We start from the raw sequence: 18,992 nt of genomic DNA on the forward strand, positions 1-18,992 counted from the left end.
GGCATTCTAGCCTCACAGGCATATTCTTATTTAACGCCCAAGGCATAACTCTAGTAAATGTCCATTTACTGAGATGAAAATGTGTGCTGGCATGTGCCACTGTTCATCTCCGCTGGAGGTAAGGTGACCAAACATCCCAATATTATGGGCTTTGTCTAATGGGCATGTTATTCCTTGACTTTAGCAAAGCTTTTAATATGGTGTCCCACTGTATTCTTGCCAGCAAGTTAAAGAAGTATGGGCTGGATGAATGGACGATAAGATGGATAGAAAGCTGGCTAGATCATCGAGCTCAACGGGTAGTGATCAATGACTCCATGTCTAGTTGGCAGCCGGTATTAAGTGGAGTGCCCCAAGAGTCGGTCCTGGGGCCGGTTTTCTTCAACATCTGGTGTTCATTGCACCCTCAGCAAGTTTGCAGATGACACTAAACTCGGAGGAGAGGTAGATATGCTCGAGGGTAGGGATAGGATACAGAGGGATCTAGACAAATTGGAGGATTGGGCCAAAAGAAATTTGATGAGGTTCAACAAGGACAAGTGCAGAGTCCTGCACTTAGGATGGAAGAATCCCATGCACTGCTACAGACTAGGGACCAACTGGCTAGGCAGCAGTTCTGCAGAAAGGGACCCTAGAGGTTACAGTGGACGAGAAGCTGGATATGAGTCAACAGTGTGCCCTTGTTGCCAAGAAGGCTAACGGCATTTTGGGCTGTATAAGTATAAGCATTGCCGGCAGACCAAGGGACGTGATTATTCCCCTTTATTTGGCATTGGTGAGGCCTCATCTGGTGTACTGTGTCCAGTTTTGGTCTCCACACTACAAGAAGGATGTGGACAAATTGGAAAGAGTCCAGCAGAGGGCAACAAAAATGATTAGGGGGCTGGAGCATGTCACTTATGAGGAGAGGCTGAGGGAACTGAGATTATTTAGTCTGCAGAAGGGAAGAATGAGGGGGGATTTGATAGCTGCTTTCAACTCCCTGAAGGGGGGTTCCAAAGAGGATGGATCTAGACTGTTGTCAGTGATAGCAGATGACAGAAGAAGGAGTAATGGTCTCAAGTTGCAGTGGGGGAGGTTTAGGTTGGATATTATGAAAAACTTTTTCACTCAGAGGGTGGTGAAGCACTGGAATGTGTTACCTAGGGAGGTGGTGGAATCTCCTTCCTTAGAGGTTTTTTTAAGGCCTGGCTTGACAAAGCCCTGTCTGGGTTGATTTAGTTGGTGTTGGTCCTGCTTGAGCAGGGGGTTGGACTAGATGTCCTCCTGAGGTTCCTTCCAACCCTGCTATTCTATTATTTTATAATTCTATGAACTATGCCCTCCTGCTCCCCCCCCCCCCCAAAAAAAAAATTATGTTCTGATTTTTCACACTTACTATTTGGTCATCCTATCTGGAAGCAGAAGATTGTATAAGACTCCTGTGATGATCTGGGGTATCTATGTACAACTTATGAATTCTGTTTAATATTGGGGACTCTTTATATGGATCTGTGTCAGACTGCATGCTCCATTTTGATTGGGGGGTTTGTTTGCATTCTCTGTTGTGCTCTTATCGCCATATTGGACTGGAGTTCCAAGGGGTAGTGGCACAGGACTAACAGTAGTTAAACCTTGATGATCCTCTATTCAAATAGAAGCACCTTAGACAAAAAGCTGACTTCTATCTTGGAAAATTGGTTTCTTAGGGGAGAGGTTGCCTGACAATGAAGTTGCTTGGCAAGGGTCAGTTCTCACCTGTTGAGACTGATCAGGACGTCATATGAGGGAGGAGACTGGAAGGTTATAAAAGGGCAGTAGCTGCCCTACTCTGGGTTTTTGGTTATTTTCACCTGTTCAAGCTGATGAAAGTTGTTGCAGGGGCCTGATCTGGGGTGGAGGGAATCCTGTCTGTCTGTCTGTCCCTCATAAGGGAAAAGGTGAGCTAGAGTGATTTCCCCATCCCTCTTGGGTCAAACTTTTCTCTAGCTCAGGGAATTCTGTGGTGTTTATCATGACTGGTTTCATTGTGTTACTGTAGTGCAGCCTATATCACAATCCTGTTCGTGACGCCAATTTCTGTTAGCCGACGGCCAAGGATGTTTGGTGAGGTGCCAGCTATGCCCGTTTATACCATCCATGACTTTAACCGCTAGGACGCACTGTCCCTTCGCGGCGGGCAGCCCGGGCTAGGCTGACGGATGTCCCAAGGTCCTAACCACCCGTGACTTTAACTGCTAGAGCTCAGAGCTCCTTCGCAGCGGGCAGTCAATACTGACTGACAGGTGCCCCAATGGCAGCACTAAGAGCCTCTCCACACCCGTGACTTTAACTGCTAGAGCTCAGAGCTCCTTCGCAGCGGGCAGCCAGGATTGACTGACAGGTGCCCCAAGAGTTTGCCCCGTGGAGGCGGCACAACTCAACGCTAGGCTCTTAGTACTCCCACCTAATGGCCAGGCTTTATAGCCAAAACGGCTGAGGTTCTTTAATTGTGTCGGCTGCTTTACAGTAAACCAGAGAAAACAAGTCAGGCTTATGCACAAATGGTTACCAAAATTTATTAAGCTAGATTCTAATCATGTGGTTACAAAATTGCTAGTGCCTACTTATTTAAATGTAGAGATGTTACACACACAAACAAGTTACAAAACTGAAGCCACAATCCCAAAGAAAGAAAACAAAGTATAGAGCTCTATTTCAAAATATGTGTACACTAAAGATAGGAGATCAGGTGTGGGTGCTTCTTACCCTCCTTGCATCTCTCCATTCCAGCGGTGCCAAGCCAGGATCGGTCACTCAATTCCGCGGAAGGACGAATAAGGGACAAGGCGTAGGGACCCTCTTAGCTGCAGAAGCCTTGGGAGGCTGTCACTTATCTGACCAGCAGATAGATAGTAAAAAGCACTCCAAAAATCATGGTGCTGTAGGTCCCCTACTTATACCTCTGTACTCCTTTATTCTCTTTCTCCTTTCTTATGCCAAATTGAGGCTGGTCTGTCTGGGTGACGCCAGCTTTCGCAAGAGTAGTTTACACTTGCAAGGGACAGAAACAATAAGTGTCAACTACTGGACATTTCTTTTATCAGGGTAAATATTTTCCCACCTAGGATGTTGGTGTGTGTGTGCATCACGCTATTTAGTAGGGGCTAAGAGCCATGTCTGTCACAGGGCCTCTGCCTGCTGTGAGCTTAATCATCCTATCTGTTCCCAGAGGCACATTGTAGCAGCACACCTGTGCTTTCACAGCTTCAAAGGCTGTGCTGGAATATATGTTAAGTGCCCTGTTCCGGCTTCCTCCTGTGTTTCCAGCAATGCTGGTCTGAGGGCGGGGGGCTGGCTGTCTGGCTACAGGTGGAGGGAATCCTGTCTGTCTGTCTGTCCCTCATAAGAGAAAAGGTGAGCTAGAGTGAGGGGCATTGTGTTCAGGGTGATCATTGTTATGTACATGATTGTGCCTTATCTCTTAGGAGTAATTCAGTCAGAAACCTTTTGCTAAGCCTCTGTCTATTTACTTTCATTGTCATGTGCCTCTGAAGAGGTAAACTATAAACTGCGAAGCCCATGTGTTTGGTGGGATTCTGAGGAATATACAAGAGCTTTTGGGGAGGCTTGGGATAGATGGGACTAGTTTCAGTGTCTTGGTAGTTATACTGTAGGGTCCCCACTGCCAAGAGGGGTGCCTGTGTAACCCACACACCTCCTGGGTGTGGTGTTCTGTCCCATCTAGTGGCACCAAAACCACTTAGAGAGAGATTAATGAGTCTGCTCTACAGCCTTAGCTAACAGCTGGTTAGTTTTTAGCTCATGCTGTAGAGGCTCATGCACTAAGCTCCAGAGATCCCAGGTTTGATCCTGCTTGCTGATGACCAGGGTCTGTTGGCGTTACACCTGCACCTGGAATGAATGCCTCGAGGCCCAGCTCAGAAAGAGTGTATAAACTCTGGCCAGTTCTAGCAAGCTAAGGGCATGTGGGATTCAGTGTTTGGATCCTCTCACAGAAGTCTGAGTGTCCAGCATGAGGAGCTCAACCAGATCTGTGACAACTCCAAGTGGTATTTGTCAGTGTGTCTCTCCATAGTTAAGGTTGTGGTTATCTTTCTGTTGTAAACCCAAATTTAACTCTCAACCCCCTCACCAGGTGGAGCAGAAATAAATCACCTGAATATTTTTTATGGGTGGTTCTCTGCCAGAGGACAGTTTTGTGACAGGGGAGGTAGATTTAGGGGGTAATTGGATAAGACAGTTTCAGTTCAGAGGCAATTCAATTTTGTAAAATTATTCTAATTTTAGAAGGGGCCTAGAAACATCATACTGGTATGTGCGTGGGGTGGGAATTTTTGTCTTTTTGTCTTTTTTTGGTCCTCAGTGAGGATTGTGGCCTTTGACTATTTCTGGCAATGTAGGGTGCTAATTTTTTAAATAATTTAATGTGCTTTGGGGAGCTCTGAGCTCTAATGCATATGCTGTAATCTCCTGAAGTCTGATCTGGATTTCCTGTAGCATTTATACACTGTGTTGGAAGTAATGTGAGTCCAGGAGGAGCACTAGGGAGCATTCTGTCTCAAGGAAGGCAAAATACCTCCCAGAGCTCCTGGACAACCCCACTGAGACAGTCACCTTTGCTTCCCACTGTTACTTACAAAAGGGCTAGAAAGAATCAGGCTCTTTAAGAGTCATGTGTGTTTCCCTCTGAATAAATTATTCCTTATAGTGTTGATACAGGCTGTGAAGTCAGGCTTAATGAACCTTAGATCATCCTAGAATGCATTCCACCATTACTATTTCATAGCTGAAACTGCTGTGGTATGTATGGGAGAAAGAACACATACATACACTACAGGGTTGTAATTATCAGCATTAATATAATTTACAAATAAAATATTTTTTATTACAAATTTACCCTGCTTAATGGAGGCAGTAAATGTTTTTCAGCTAATGTAGCAGATTTTCCCTTCACCCAAATAAAGTCTTAAGGAAAATAGCACTTTGACAGAATAGTATGTAGAGAATAGCTCAATCTTGTTGCCAGAATGAAATGAATAGCTAAATCAACTAAATGGAATGCTATACTTGGGATACATTGCTTGTCTCTATGAAAATGCATATAAATGTTAATACAAAGTGACTGATATAAAAGGATGTGAATGTGATATGTCACAAAATGGTCAATGCAGAAAGATGCAGTTTTCTTAAATACGAATGGGGGGAAACGTTTTATAAGGAATATCACGTGAAGAGAAAATCACTTCCACTTCAAGAACTATCAGGTAAAAGAAGCTGCTATGATGAGGCATGTCTAGCTGTATTCAGCTGTGTAAGCCATTGGATGATGTGAAATTGTGAATCCATCTTAAAATTAATAATCACCAAAGGATCCTTTTAAAACCTGAGTATCCCACGTGAGTGTTCTAACCACTGGGCTATCTGCTATTCTGGGTTGGAGTGGACTGTCTCTCTGGTTTTGACCAGAAATTCAATCCTAGACCAGAGAAATTATTTTGATGAATTGACACTTTCCAAAGAAAAAATTGTTTGATAAGTTCCCAACTAGCTCTAAACATAACATGTTGCCTTTGGGAAATTGAACAGCATCCTACTGTGACTGGCAGACTATGAGGAGGGTCTGGTTCTTTGACTGCAGTACTTGCTTGGGGGTGATGGATTCTTTCATCTAAGCTTTCTGTTCTGGTGGTGGGGTGAGTTCATTAATTTACTTGAGGTAGGCAAACAATTTTTATGCCATTAAGTGGCCATTGATAGAGAGCATTTTGCATTTTTTTCTGTTCCAGTGATATGGATCATATGTGTTAAATTTCAGTTTCATATCCAGTTTACAGGGTTTCACTGTTCATCTGCTTTTACAAGGATCAAAAATTCTGATTCGGTCAGATTTCCCCAGACAAATTACATTGGCTTGGAGACAATAGGATATTATGGTTCATAAGTCTGTTTGATGCAATGTGATTTTTTTGAAATCTGTTTCTGGGGTGAAAGAGATTCTTAAATCAAAGTGATATGTATTGCCTTAGCATTGTTTGATATGATAGCTCTTGCTCAGTAGGGCCACTACTTTGGTTAACGTTGGGAAGAAGCTACAAACAACACTTTTTTCTGTGGTAGTGATCAAGATTAGCAACTATCAAAACTGCAAGAAACTCTCTCTCACTCTTAGCCCTCTCACTCTTGGGCTAAATTCACTGATGGAATCAGAAACCATAACACAATTTTAATCAATGGGGTTGTGCCCACTTAAGCAAGTCCTGAATTTGAACACTGTTGTCAGCTTTCAAGAGAGCAGAATCCAGAGTTGCAGTGCAGTGAGTTAAACTGTCCCCACACAGTCCTCCTTTTGGAGATTCATGAGGCCACAACATGTATATTCTGTGGAACTCCCACTTGGGAGCATGAAAAATGCAAAAAGCAATATTTTCATGTTGCAACAAAAATAATTAATTCCTTCTGTCATCTCACTCAGCTCTACACAATGTCTCTGACAGGACTATTTCACTGCAAGAAATCAGAGTCTAAAAATATCAAAAACAGAAAGCTGTTGTTAAATAGATATTAGGTCACTTTTTTTTTTTTTACTTCTAAAAATGTAAATTTAGAAACTCATTAAATTTTGGTCCTCCTGGATTAGACATTTTAAAACAACTGCAGGAATTTCTCTGAGGGATTTTTCAAATTTGTTGATGTGATTAAGGAGAAAATGAAGGGCATGATCCAAAGCCCACTGAAGTTAATGGAAAGACACTCGTTGATTTCCAAGGGCTTTGGATCAGATCTTAAGATTCTTTTTTCCAAAAAAGTTTCTTAACTTACATATTGGGGAGGTAATAACCTATTATTACTTTCTAAAGGAAAACATAGCACTGATTCAACCTGAATGAAGTATATTGTTTGTATACAGTGGTTTGTAAGGCTCTAAATGCTTCTTTATGTGTAGTAGGAGATGGCATAGACATTGCAGATGTAAGCACTCATCCTCAAAAAAGCAGTTCCTGTTAGCAGGTAACTTTCATTTAAGGCTCAGTTCAGCTTGATTTAAAAGAGAAAATCCCACACAAAGCTACAGAGGCAGAAAACATGCTCCTTGTCTGGTCAGATGATTAATCAAAAAATTGGTTGCTGTGACAAAATTGGTTCAGAAAAGAAAAAAGCCAACGTCTTCAAAAGTTGCCTCTGATTTTGGGTTCCTCAGTGCTTGGCTGTTCAAGATGGCTTAGCGTGGGCACTGAAAGACAGATGCGCCCAGAATCAGCAGCTGTTTTTTAAAATTTTGGCAGCAAACTTCCACCGACCTCATTTTTAGATACTTTTTTTGCAGCGGGGCTCACAAATGTAAGTGATAAAAATCTTGGGAAGGAGCCTGTTCTCTTGAAATTTTCACCTTAATTTTACAGACTCAACGTTTGCTTAGTTTGGAGATGTTTCAGATAAACGTTTGTTCTTAAGGATTCTTATTCAAACCCAAACCTTAACTTTCAACCATTTAAGTTAACTCATTGCTAATTATGACTTCCTTTTATACTAGAAGGACTAAAGAGGGAACTTTATATTGATGCTTATGTCAGTATATTGATGTTTACATCAGTCCTTAGGTACTTGAGTTCTGTGCAGAGGTGCACAAAATAAATATACAACCAGGGTGGTATTTAGCTATATTACTCAAATTCTGCATCAAAGGCTCCATGCTTTTACATATGGTGAGCATGACTCATCAGATTTGCCTGCACTGCTCAGATAGCCCTTCCTTAACTTTTTCTTTCATAGTCTTTCAGCCAAAGCCAGTTGGATATTTAAATACTTTTAGAGCCACTGATAGTGAATAATAATGATCTGAACAAGGATACATTTTGAGTACATTAGTGCACTAAAATTCATGCAGAAGTGTTTTATGTGAAGCTCAGATTTTTGTGCTTTGCAGTAGGTGGAGAATGAAACAACTCTTAACCTTGTGAATTGAAATTTTTATATAATGTAGAAATCTACAGTTCCATCATCAACTGTGGCACTTTTTTTTTTAACCAAGCTCAGTGTTTTACCAGTGACCAATTTCACATATAGAGATTCTTGTACTTTCTGGGTAGTGTTAGTGCCTAGATGTTCCATGAAGTCTTATTTTGTAGAGAATATGAGCTTGCCACACAGTAATGAGTCAGTTAGCTCATTTTAACGCTGATTACTCATTGTCAGAATGTTCATTCCCATTGATATTCCAAATGAATCTGTATAGGGATTATTGATATAAGGTAAGTTAGTCAGTCCCCTTAATGTAAAATAAGTTAAACTTCATAGAATCATAGAATATCAGGGTTGAAAGGGACCTCAGGAGGTCATCTAGTCTAACCCCCTGCTCAAAGCAGGACAAATCCCCAACTAAATCATTCCAGACAGGGCTTTGTCAAGCCTGACCTTAAAAATATCTAAAGAAGGAGATTCCACCACCTCCCTAGGTAACACATTCCAGTGCTTCACCACCCTCCGAGTGAAAAAGTTTTTCCTAATATCCAACCTAAACCTCCCCCACTGCAAATTGAGACCATTACTCCTTCTTCTGCCATCAGCTACCACTGAGAACAGTCTAGATCCATCCTCTTTGGAACCCCCTTTCAGGTAGTTGAAAGCAGCTATCAAATCCCCCCTCATTCTTCTCTTCCGCAGACTGAATAATGCCAGTTCCCTCAGCCTCTCCTCATAAGTCATGTGTTCCAGTCCCCTAATCATTTTTGTTGCCCTCTGCTGGACTCTTTCCAATTTTTCCACATCCTTCTCGTAGTGTGGGGCCCAAAACTGGACACAGGACTCCAGATGAGGCCTCACCAATGTCGAATAGAGGGGAATGATAACGTCCCTCGATCTGCTGGCAATGCCCCTACTTATACATCCCAAAATGCCATTGGCCTTCTTGGCAACAAGGGCACACTGTTAACTCATATTTGGTCCCTAGTCTGTAGCGGTGCATGGGATTCTTCCGTCTTAAGTGCAGGACTCTGCACTTGACCTTGTTGAACCTCATCAGATTTCTTTTGGCCCAATCCTCTAATTTGTCTAGAGCCCTTTGTATCCTTTCCCTACCCTCACCGTATCTATCTCTCCTCCCAGTTTAGTGTCATCTGCAAACTTGCTGAGGGTGCAATCCACACCATTCTCCAGATCATTTATGAAGATATTGAACAAAACTGGCCCGAGGACCGACCCTTGGGGCACTCCGCTTGGTACCAGCTGCCAACTAGACATGGAGCCATTGATCACTACCCGTTGAGCCCGACAATTTAGCCAACTTTGTCCACCTTATAGTCCATTCATCCAGCCCATACTTCTTTAACTTGCTGGCAAGAATACTGTGGGAGACCATGTCAAAAGCTTTGCTAAAATCAAGGAACAACACGTCCACCGCTTTCCCCTCATCCACAGAGCCAGTTATCTCGTCAAACTTGGGCTTGTGTGCCTGCCTCAGTAATACATACAGAATGTACTAAGCTAGGGACTTCTGGTTTTTAATAGAATTGTATTTGCATTTAATTTAACATGAAAGTAACATTTCCAGAAGCAAACTGCAGCATTAAATTATTCCAAATCATCATCACAGGTTTTCCATTTTAACAGCTGGATATTTACATGCCTCATTAATGTTATATGTTAATAACATTGCTTATAGCTACTAATGTTAATTTATTAAGGGGTTGTTGGTGCACTTGACTTTGACCTATATGCACATTTATATTCTCATACTTATGAGTAAATTGAATTTTTTCCTAATTTCCAGTTATGCACATCCTAAAACCACTCTGCAGTTCAATAAAGTGCTAAACAATCTTCAGTTTGTGTTAGACTACAGGGGAAGGACTGATGCAAGTAAGGATTATCTAGTGCATTGGCAGAATAGTATGTGGGAACTTGCACTATGCATGTGTCAAGACTACTTATTAGTCCATATATTTTGTGAACCTTTAATGAGTGATGTTTACCGTATAAGCATTTTTAAATTTATAATATACTCACATCAGAACAGAGCTTAGGCACTGTATATATGGTCCTGTCAGACAATAATTGGGCTTTATAATTTTATAACACAATTATTATGTGAAAGGACCGTACTCTTCACACATTCCTCCATGAGTGTTTGGCTTCTCTTGTTTTGCTCAGTTTGTCTCCGGGGAGTCATGATTGTGCTGCAGGAAGGAAAAACATTTAGCACTTACCCCCTTGCACATCCATGCACCAGCCAGGCACAGTCTAGCTCCTGATAGCCTCCAGTTCCACTAACCAATGAAGGCCACTGGAAGTGCCTATGTACCTTCAGAATGTCCAGCTATATTGAGTGCTCTGCAGAAACACAAACTTTATTTTCATTTTAAAAAGTAGCTACTATGTATATTCAGCAATTGTTTTCCTCTAGCAAAAATGACATAAGCATTGTTAGCATTCAGTTCTCATGGGCAGTAGTTGCGGAGATGTCATGGTCCTTCAGATGACTATTTCCCATTTAAAGCAAACTCTAAATATGTATATTGAAAAACAAAGAAGCCATTATAGCTGCTGTCACCATACATGGGATAAAAAGTTCATAAAATTTACATTTACAGGATAGTCTTTGAAGGTTTGGAAGAGCTCTTATGTTCTATCAAATCAATAATATGAGGTACATTTTAGAATTCCATCCACACACACTGGATAGTGTACACTTTTGAAAGAGGACATACAGGAATGATTTTCTTTTCCTCTCTCCCCATTATTACACTATCTGGAAGGGAAATGAAAACGAGACTAAGATGGATTAAAATGAAAAAGTCAGTTCATCCCATTATGCATAAGCACAGGGTTATTTGAACATATGGTAACTGATATGCCTCAAAACAGATTGCTGCTGAAATCAGGGGAATCACAGACAGAAATTAATTTATGTCTCCTTGTTCTTCAGACCATAGCCCCAGTTCTACAAGGTACACTATGATCAGTCCCACTGAAGTCAGTGGGATTCTGCTGGAGTACAAGTGCTATTTGAAAGATCAGGGCCTATAGCTGGCTTCAGTTAGATGCATTGGGCCAGTTTAATCAGTTCCATGACACGTTCTGTAATAATATAAAAATGCATTTACAGTAGTTGCTGTTGAAAAGTCAGTATTTACCTAGTGTAACTGCAGGTATTTCAATATATCTAGAATGGAAAATAACTGGTATTTCACTTGTGTAAATGTTTACTTTTTAATGGCAGCTCCTGTAAGAAGTAATTTGGTAATCATTAATTAATAGGTTTTTAGAACTGTTGTCTGCCTGAAAGCAAGCCTGTGAGTGCAGTGTGAATTGTGTTGATAAATTGCATAGTCAATTACTTGACCACAGTTTGGTTTGGTATGAAACATACTCAAGAGGCCAAATAACCAATTTTAGTCAGGTTTATTGCTCTAAGCCAATAATAATATAGTTACAGGACAAAGATTCTACACAATACCAATCTCCAGGAAGCCTCTTTTGCAGCAATGTTACATTCACCTTATACAGGAGGTGTGTTCCCCAAGTTATAAATTTCAGCTGTTATTATTTATATGATGGTTTTACTAGTTACACATTGTGACACTCTGTACCTAAGGGGAACACCCAGCACCGCCATGTTCACCCTTATAAAATGATTGTGTGGTATCCAATGCAAAGTTGTGTGTCTTCAAAAGGCTCATGAGGCACTGAGTAATGTTGTTATAGTGATGTCATAGTAATTGTTGTTATGGTAATGTTATAGGTTGTAATTTCATGTATATAGTTATGAGGCTGAAAATGTGTCCTCATAGCTTAAAACAGGCCCAGGCAAAACTCTCCAAGAGCAGAGAGGCAGTTCATACCTCATCAGGGCATGTATGGGACAAATCCAGCCCAGCCTCTCAGGAACAAAGGACACTGGCCTAGGCAGCAACAAAGGATCTGTTTGACTCTCGAGTGAGTCACCCCCATTCCTTTGGTCAGTTTGGGACTACGATGAGGTAATGATCACCTGACCCTGAAGGGGGGAGGCAAAGCCAAGAGGGAAGAAATAACATGATAAAAGGGAGAGACGTTTGCCATGCTCTTCCTCTCTCTTCCACCTCCATCTACAGATATCACCACCAAGTGACTGAAGCGCTGATCAAAGGGGAGAGCCTGGCTGAAGAGCAACCAGCCAGCCTGTGGTGAGAAGCATCTAAGTTTGTAAAGGCACTGAAAGTGTTAAGATCAGCTTAGAAAAATGCATTTTGCTTTTATTTCGTTTGACCAAATCTGATTTGTTGTGCTTTGACTTATAATCACTTAAAATCTATCTTTGTAGTTAATAAATTTGTTTGTTTATTATTCCTGGAGCAGTGCGTTTGGTTTGAAGCATCTCAGAGACTCTCCTTGGAATAAGAAGCCTGGTACATATCAATTTCTTTGTTAAATTGACGAACTCATATAAGCTTAGTGTCCAGTGCATAACTGGACACTGCAAGATGGAGGTTCCTAGGGTTGTGTCTGGGACCAGAGATTTTGGCTAGTATCATTCAGTTGCACAATCCAAGGAGCAGCATACATGCCAGAGGCTGTATGTGAACAGCCCAGGAATGGGGGTTCTCACAGCAGAGCAGGGTAAGGCTGGCTCCCAGAGTCAAGGATTTGAGTGACCTAGCAGATCACCAGTCTGGATAACACTAGAGGGGAACATCACACACATCTCTTGACATGTAACTAAAATCCAACCTGTTTGTCCCAGTTCCCTAACTTGGTGTTCTGTTCTTTCCTTATCTTTGTTTTGGATACTAACATTTCAGGTACTGATCCATGGAGGTACTGCCATAGCTTGTACTAAGACATAGAACAAATGTATCTTGATTTTGACAAGTTTCCTGTTTGCTTATGCCAAAGCTTACTTAAAGGTTTTATGGGATATTTCGCATAAGAGAACAGGATTGTAGTAAAGGTACAGGCCAATTTAGAACTGCTATACTATTTGTGCTTAATGCTATTTGTGCTGAATGCATACTAACATATATAGGGTGTGGCCAGTAGATATTATCAATATAATATATACATATGCTAGCCAGCATATAGTGGTCAACCATTCCATACAGTAATAAGATGCACTAGTTTATTTGATTTTAGTGATGTTACACCAGCAGTGAATTTGTCCCTTACGAGATGCAGTAATTTGACCTTGATGTATTTTTTTGTATTTCAGTATCATATCTTTTTGAATAAGATGCACTGATATTTCAATTGACCTGGACTCATGGAATATGCCTCCTCTACATGCTTAGGTACTTAGGGCCAGATTCTGATGCCCTTACTCATGTTGAATAGAAACTTACTTTGAGAGGAATATCACTGAAATCAGCGGGACTACTTGAGCAGAAAGGTGCCAATCCTGCACAGATAGTTGGTTCTCTGTACCCATACAAAGCACCGCTGAAATCCACTTTGGTTTACTTACAGAATCAGGTCAGAAGGTACTGCTTAGCATGAGTAAAAGTGGCAAAATCTGGGCTTATTAATTAATTATAAATAAAATTGCTATAAATAAAATTGTAAAAACATTTACCCAGAGTTAGCACACCACATGACCATGATATATCCTATTCTCAGGAAAATACCTGGAGTATATCAGATGCTGTGATGTGGAAACTCTGGATAAATAGTGGCTTTTTAATAGTCACTTCTGTAAATGCATTAATATCAATTGTGTTGGATCACATTGTGGACATGTGTTTAAATTGCTTTCTATAGGTGCTTTGTATCTGCTATAATCTCATCTGTTAAGTATTTTAAAATAATTGATACATGATTAAAGTATTTTCTAAAGAAACTTATTTATTTAAAATTTCTATTAATCATTTCTTAATTATTACATTATTGATGTTACTTTAATTTTACATGTTACTGAATGTACTCTGCCACAATATGCAGTTACCTTCTCCCTAATAATATTGAGCTGAAGTGTACTGTATTGAGGGCAAGATTAATACTAAAACATTATACATAATGTCCAGTTCTAACAAGAAAAATAGGCATGAATCTCTATTAATTCGCAGTCCTGTTGCCTGTTTTGAGTTTCCTGTCTTTAATGGCTTCAAAGTGAAAGACCTGCAAAATTTGTCCTAAAAGAATTAAAATTCTTAAGCAATTTACATTTTGTGCTATAATTTTGGTTTGGTAAGAACTATATCCACATAAAGGGCAAGGTTTTCAAAATTGCTCAGTGTTAGTCTAACTCTGTTCCTATTGAAATCAGTAGGAACTTTAGCAGTAGTGGGTCAAAAGTTCAACAGAGAAACTTTCATCACACTAGCTGCAGATGATCTATTGGGGGAAAGAAACACAGAGTATTTCAGTATATGTAATGTGGCAGAGCTATATCTATATATATAACTGTATAAAACATTTATCCTGTGTTAGTAGTGTTTACATTTAATCATTTTTATTGTATATTATGAGAGCCCTAATCAGTGCATTCTTGGAAAACAGATACTAAAAAATCTTGCAAGCGCTGCTTTTCCTGGAGTGAGACAATATTTGCCTGTAGTATTTATTGACAAAATGTGTTTGAGTGGAGGACACATTACAATAAACACATTTCTGCTTGTTTTACATGATGGTATTTAAGATTTCTTAGGCAATCACATTAAAATAAATGAAGAACACAATAGTTAATGGTTCAGCAAGGCCCAGAACTCATTACAGCCCCCAGATTGAGTAGCTGGGGGGAGAGGCTCAGTGGGTAGTGTGAGCAAACCTTACTCTCCTTAGTGTAGAGCCACTCTGGTATATCCAAAGAAGCTACTTCAGCCCAATCCAAGTCCTTAATCAAGAAACAGTCCCGTTGGTCTGTTCAATAGACATCATCACGTTGTTTCAATCACTGGTTTCACTATAGCTGTAATTTGTAGAGCTCTTATGGTTTTCTAAAACAGAAACAAGCAAGAAAACAAAGAACACAGAACTTTCTATACTCAGAGGAGAGATGCTGTTTCTCACACCTGCCCGCACTAAATAATTCAAATTAACTAATCAAAACCAATTTGGCACCTCTCTGCTGTCACTGCATATTAATAAACCTGTCCGTGCAGATTCCCATCATGGTTTATTTATGACTGGACCATTGTTTGAACTATTTTATTGTGTAGGGCTGGAGCAGTCAAGTGTTCCTTAGACCAGTGTTTTCTCAATGACCGGTCTATGAACCGGCACCAGTCCCTAAGATCTCTGTGACAGTTTAGGAAGGCAACAAGCCAGTTCCAGGTATAAAAAGGTTAAGAAATGTTTAGGTCATTCATGTTTAAGTTATGGTGTCTAAAATATTTGGCCTAAATGGCTCCCTTCCATGTAGGATTTAGTGAGGTGAACTCTGTGTCGATGCATTACTTCTTCCTTTGATGTGGGAGGAAGCAGTGAGATACATCATAGATTTATGGTTGGGTCTCTGAAGGTGTTGGCGGGAGAGAAGTCTGTCATGCAGGAGCTCTTCCTCTCTCTAGCCCCAAAGCCCCACTTCAGTCCAAGGACACCTAGCCACATGGTGTTAGTCTGGAGTGGCTTCTGGACATTCCCCAAATGGCAAAATGTGATGTTATCACCTTCTTTCCTTGCTTTTGGGGCTGTTAGTTTGTCCTTTATTCCCTTTGCACTGTGCAGCACAAGGGAGCACCTTGACCTTTTGTTATCCACATGTGGAAGGGGCAGTATTATTTCCCAAAACAGAAGTGTTTTTAAACTGAGAAACAAATTTTGAGAAGAGGAGCACTTACATAAGGGGACAATGAACTTTGAAAGTGTCCCTGTGTAAGGGGACTGTTGCCCCCTTACTAACATTCAGTGGGGGTGTTTTGGTTGGCTAGCTCCCAGTACTAAAAAGGGGGAAGGGTCGATGCGGAATCAGGACCCTGAGACTGACAGCCCCCAGGAACAATGGGGAGAGGCCAGTGCTCCAGGTCAGCCTGAATGACAGTGCAAGCAGGCTAATCAGGGAGTCGGGAGGCCGGGGGGGTCCCGTCCTCTGTGTGAGGTAGATTTGCCTGGTTCAGACAGAGTGGGGCCGAGCTAAGGAGAAAGCAGGGGCCCAAGCTAAGCTGGGGTGCAGAGCTGTGCCAGATCCAGAGGGACCAGAAAAGCAGCCCAGAGAGAGCAGACCCTGTCCTGGGAGCAGAGCTGCAGCCCCAAAGCCAGAGGCACAGCCCAGAGAGAGCAAACTTGCCCTGGGAGGAGAGCTGCAGCAACTAGAGCCAGAGAGGCCAGAAAAGCAGCCCAGGAAGCAGGTCAGTGCTGGGAGCAGAGCTGCAGCAACCAGAGCCAGAGGGGCTAAAGAAGCAGCCCAGGGAGCTGGAGGCAGAGCAGCAGCAGTAGTGCAGAGACAGAGTGGTGCAACTGGGGCTGGAGCAGTCTGGAGCTGGGTGCGGTGAGCAGCTGGGGAGACTGAGGGGGGCCCTGGGCAGCAGGCCCACCACAGAGAGACGCCTCAGCCAACAAGGCTCTGCAGGCCAGGCTTGGATCATAACCCCGACAGGGCGGGGGCGACACTGGGAAGAAGGGTCCTACCACTTAGAGCCTGAGAGCGTGTGGCCATCACCAGAGCAAGTGTCCAACCCACAGCATCCCTGCAGCACAGCCACGGCCTGAGAAGAAGGCCTGGGACTTACAAGGAACAGACTGTGAATGGCCCTGACATTCCAGAGACACTGTTTGTGATGTTCCCCACCACAAAGCGGGTTGATGTGTTTCCTTTAACCGTTCCCATTTTTCCTTATTCTTTTTAAAATTAATTGTTGATTAAATAACTTGCATTTGCTTTAACTTGTATGTAATGGTCAGTGGGTCAGAGAAGTGCCTAGTGCAGAGAGAGTACCCCGGAGTGGGGACACTCTAGGTGACCACAGCAGCATTGGGGGGTTAAGCCCCTCAGGAATCCTGGGCCCAGCCTTGTTGGGATTACGAGGACTCTGCCAGACAGGAGAGTGGAAGGGGAGTCCTCAAGAGCAGGGAGGCCAATGGGTAAAGGAAGTGGGAGTGAGGACTCAGATCCTTTTGCTAGCCCACTTCACCGGGGTAGTACAGAAGCCAGGAAATTTCCCCACAATAGCGGGACTATTCCCCTGCTTACACCTGTAAAGGTAAGTTAAAAGTGGAGCTTGAACCATGTGTGTGCCCTTTGAAAGTGTGCTTTGGTCCAGATTCTCCCTTCCACTTCCTGTCTTATCCTATCAGTGTTTCTTCTCTTCAAGCCTTGCTCACATCCACACCATAAGAAAACTAGCATGCTCTGCTTCAGAGTAGTGTCACAAAGGAGACTTATGTGGGAAAGTAGCTTTGTGATTTCCATCAGCTCACCACTGGCTTTTTCACTGGAAACTGTGTGAAATTTTCTAGCATCTCTGCTATTCAGTGGCACAGTTTTCAAGCTGAAACTTCAAAGTTGGGCAGAGCAGCATTTGCAAAAAATGAATCTTTGGTTGACAGCTCACTGCAAATGGAAGGGCAGAGAAACAGCCAAAACAGTGAAAACTCGGTGTGAATGACAGGTAAAGATAAAATAAATGGCAAAAAATAGGTAAGGCCAAATGTTATGTCAGTTTTAATGGCCAAAGCTCAATAGAGTTACTATAGATGAATAGTATTGCAAGTGAGAGCAAAATTTGGCCCTTAAATGAAAGGGACATATAAATTAGATCCCTAATATAAAATTAATCTTGGCACAGGTTACACTATTATTACTAAAATCGTTAGTCTTTCTACAGTCTCCTATTCTAAAGCTGCATAAAAAGTTTCACACTTAGGGTACGTATACGTGCTCAGTGGTGTAAATCCCTGGGGGCTCTGGGCATGCCACTCTGGCTACACTGCTGTTTTCAGCATACTAAATCGAGGAGAAGTAGTGCAGAAATGTCTACGCAAGCAGGGAATCACACCTCCCAGCTCAAATGTATCCATATGGTGAAACTGTCTATCTAAAATTAAAGGATTGTAGATATTGACTAGTAGAACTGAAGAGACTGATGAGTAAAGAGTACTTTATTATAAAATAATTTGTCCAGACAAACGCTAAGAAATCACTGTTTTGTTAAGATATATATTGTGTAATAGATATTGGCATGATCACATTTGACAATACAGATCTAGGGCCTGGTTCTTCAACTTCTTGCAAATCAGTGGACTTCTGCTCTTGCACAGAATGGCATTGACTTCTCTAGGACTCAGCGTGGGCTCAACAATCTGCCTGCATGCCGGAAATTGAATTAGAATTCTAAGCTGGAATTCCTTCCACATACAGTACAGGTTAAAAATCCATTTTTGAAAATCTCAGGCATATTAAGTTTAATTACACACACATTTTCAGAAGAATTAAATGATCTGTGATTGATTGCTGTCTTCAGCCATACAATCATTGCAGTAGTGCATTTGAGTTGAATATAGCAAACCCCAAATTTCTGCTGAAATTCTAAATTCTGCCCTGACTCTCCTTCCCTTCTTCCCCCCGCCCCACCTCCCAGTCAGCAGGCACAGGTCCTCTCTGGCCTCCTCTTTATGTCCTTGTCCTAATGGGCTCCTACTTAATCCCTTCCTTGCCTTCCTAGTGAGGAGTAGAGCCCATCACAAGTTCTTTATATTATTTATCTTTCTATTTCTACACTAAGAGCAAGGTTGTTAAGAACAATCTGCTCTAAGGAGCTGTATGTAGCTGTGATGCCCCCAGAGTGGACTCGGAGTCAAAATACCAGCACCAGATTACTTCCCTCTCCATACCAGCCTTGCTGTGCCGGTTGGTGACTGCATCCTGAAACCCAGAGCTGTATCCACTTCCTGTCCTGCCTGCCTACTTGCCACCCACCGGTGCAGGAGTGCAGAGTAAGATACAGAATAATTAGAAGATTTGGGCACAGTTTGCTGCTAATTAGATTACACGTTTGCCCATGACACTGATCTTTAAAATAATATGACCCATTTTTGTACTTAGAAAAATATGGAGGTAGTTATTAATGCTGATGCATATTGGACAGAGAGATAAAAGAGGAGAACAC

At 41.8% G+C, this 18,992-nt stretch overlaps 1 protein-coding gene across 4 annotated transcripts in view; it reads left to right on the forward strand.

The window, feature by feature from the left end:
• Positions 1 to 18,992, forward strand: part of CCDC85A (coiled-coil domain containing 85A) — a 193,037-nt gene that overhangs the window by 101,435 nt on the left and 72,610 nt on the right. The window contains exon 3 of one of the 4 annotated variants that reach the window (XM_073339347.2): positions 13,166 to 13,454. The exons of the other annotated variants lie outside the window; for them this stretch is intronic. Coding sequence (XP_073195448.1) covers positions 13,166 to 13,185 — 20 coding nt within the window. The 3' untranslated portion in view covers positions 13,186 to 13,454. Of the gene's footprint in view, positions 1 to 13,165; positions 13,455 to 18,992 lie in introns of those variants that run through there. 4 annotated transcript variants of the gene reach the window in all.

Source organism: Lepidochelys kempii, chromosome 3 (genome assembly GCF_965140285.1).
Source record: "Lepidochelys kempii isolate rLepKem1 chromosome 3, rLepKem1.hap1, whole genome shotgun sequence".
In the NCBI taxonomy this organism is placed as follows: domain Eukaryota; kingdom Metazoa; phylum Chordata; order Testudines; family Cheloniidae; genus Lepidochelys; species Lepidochelys kempii.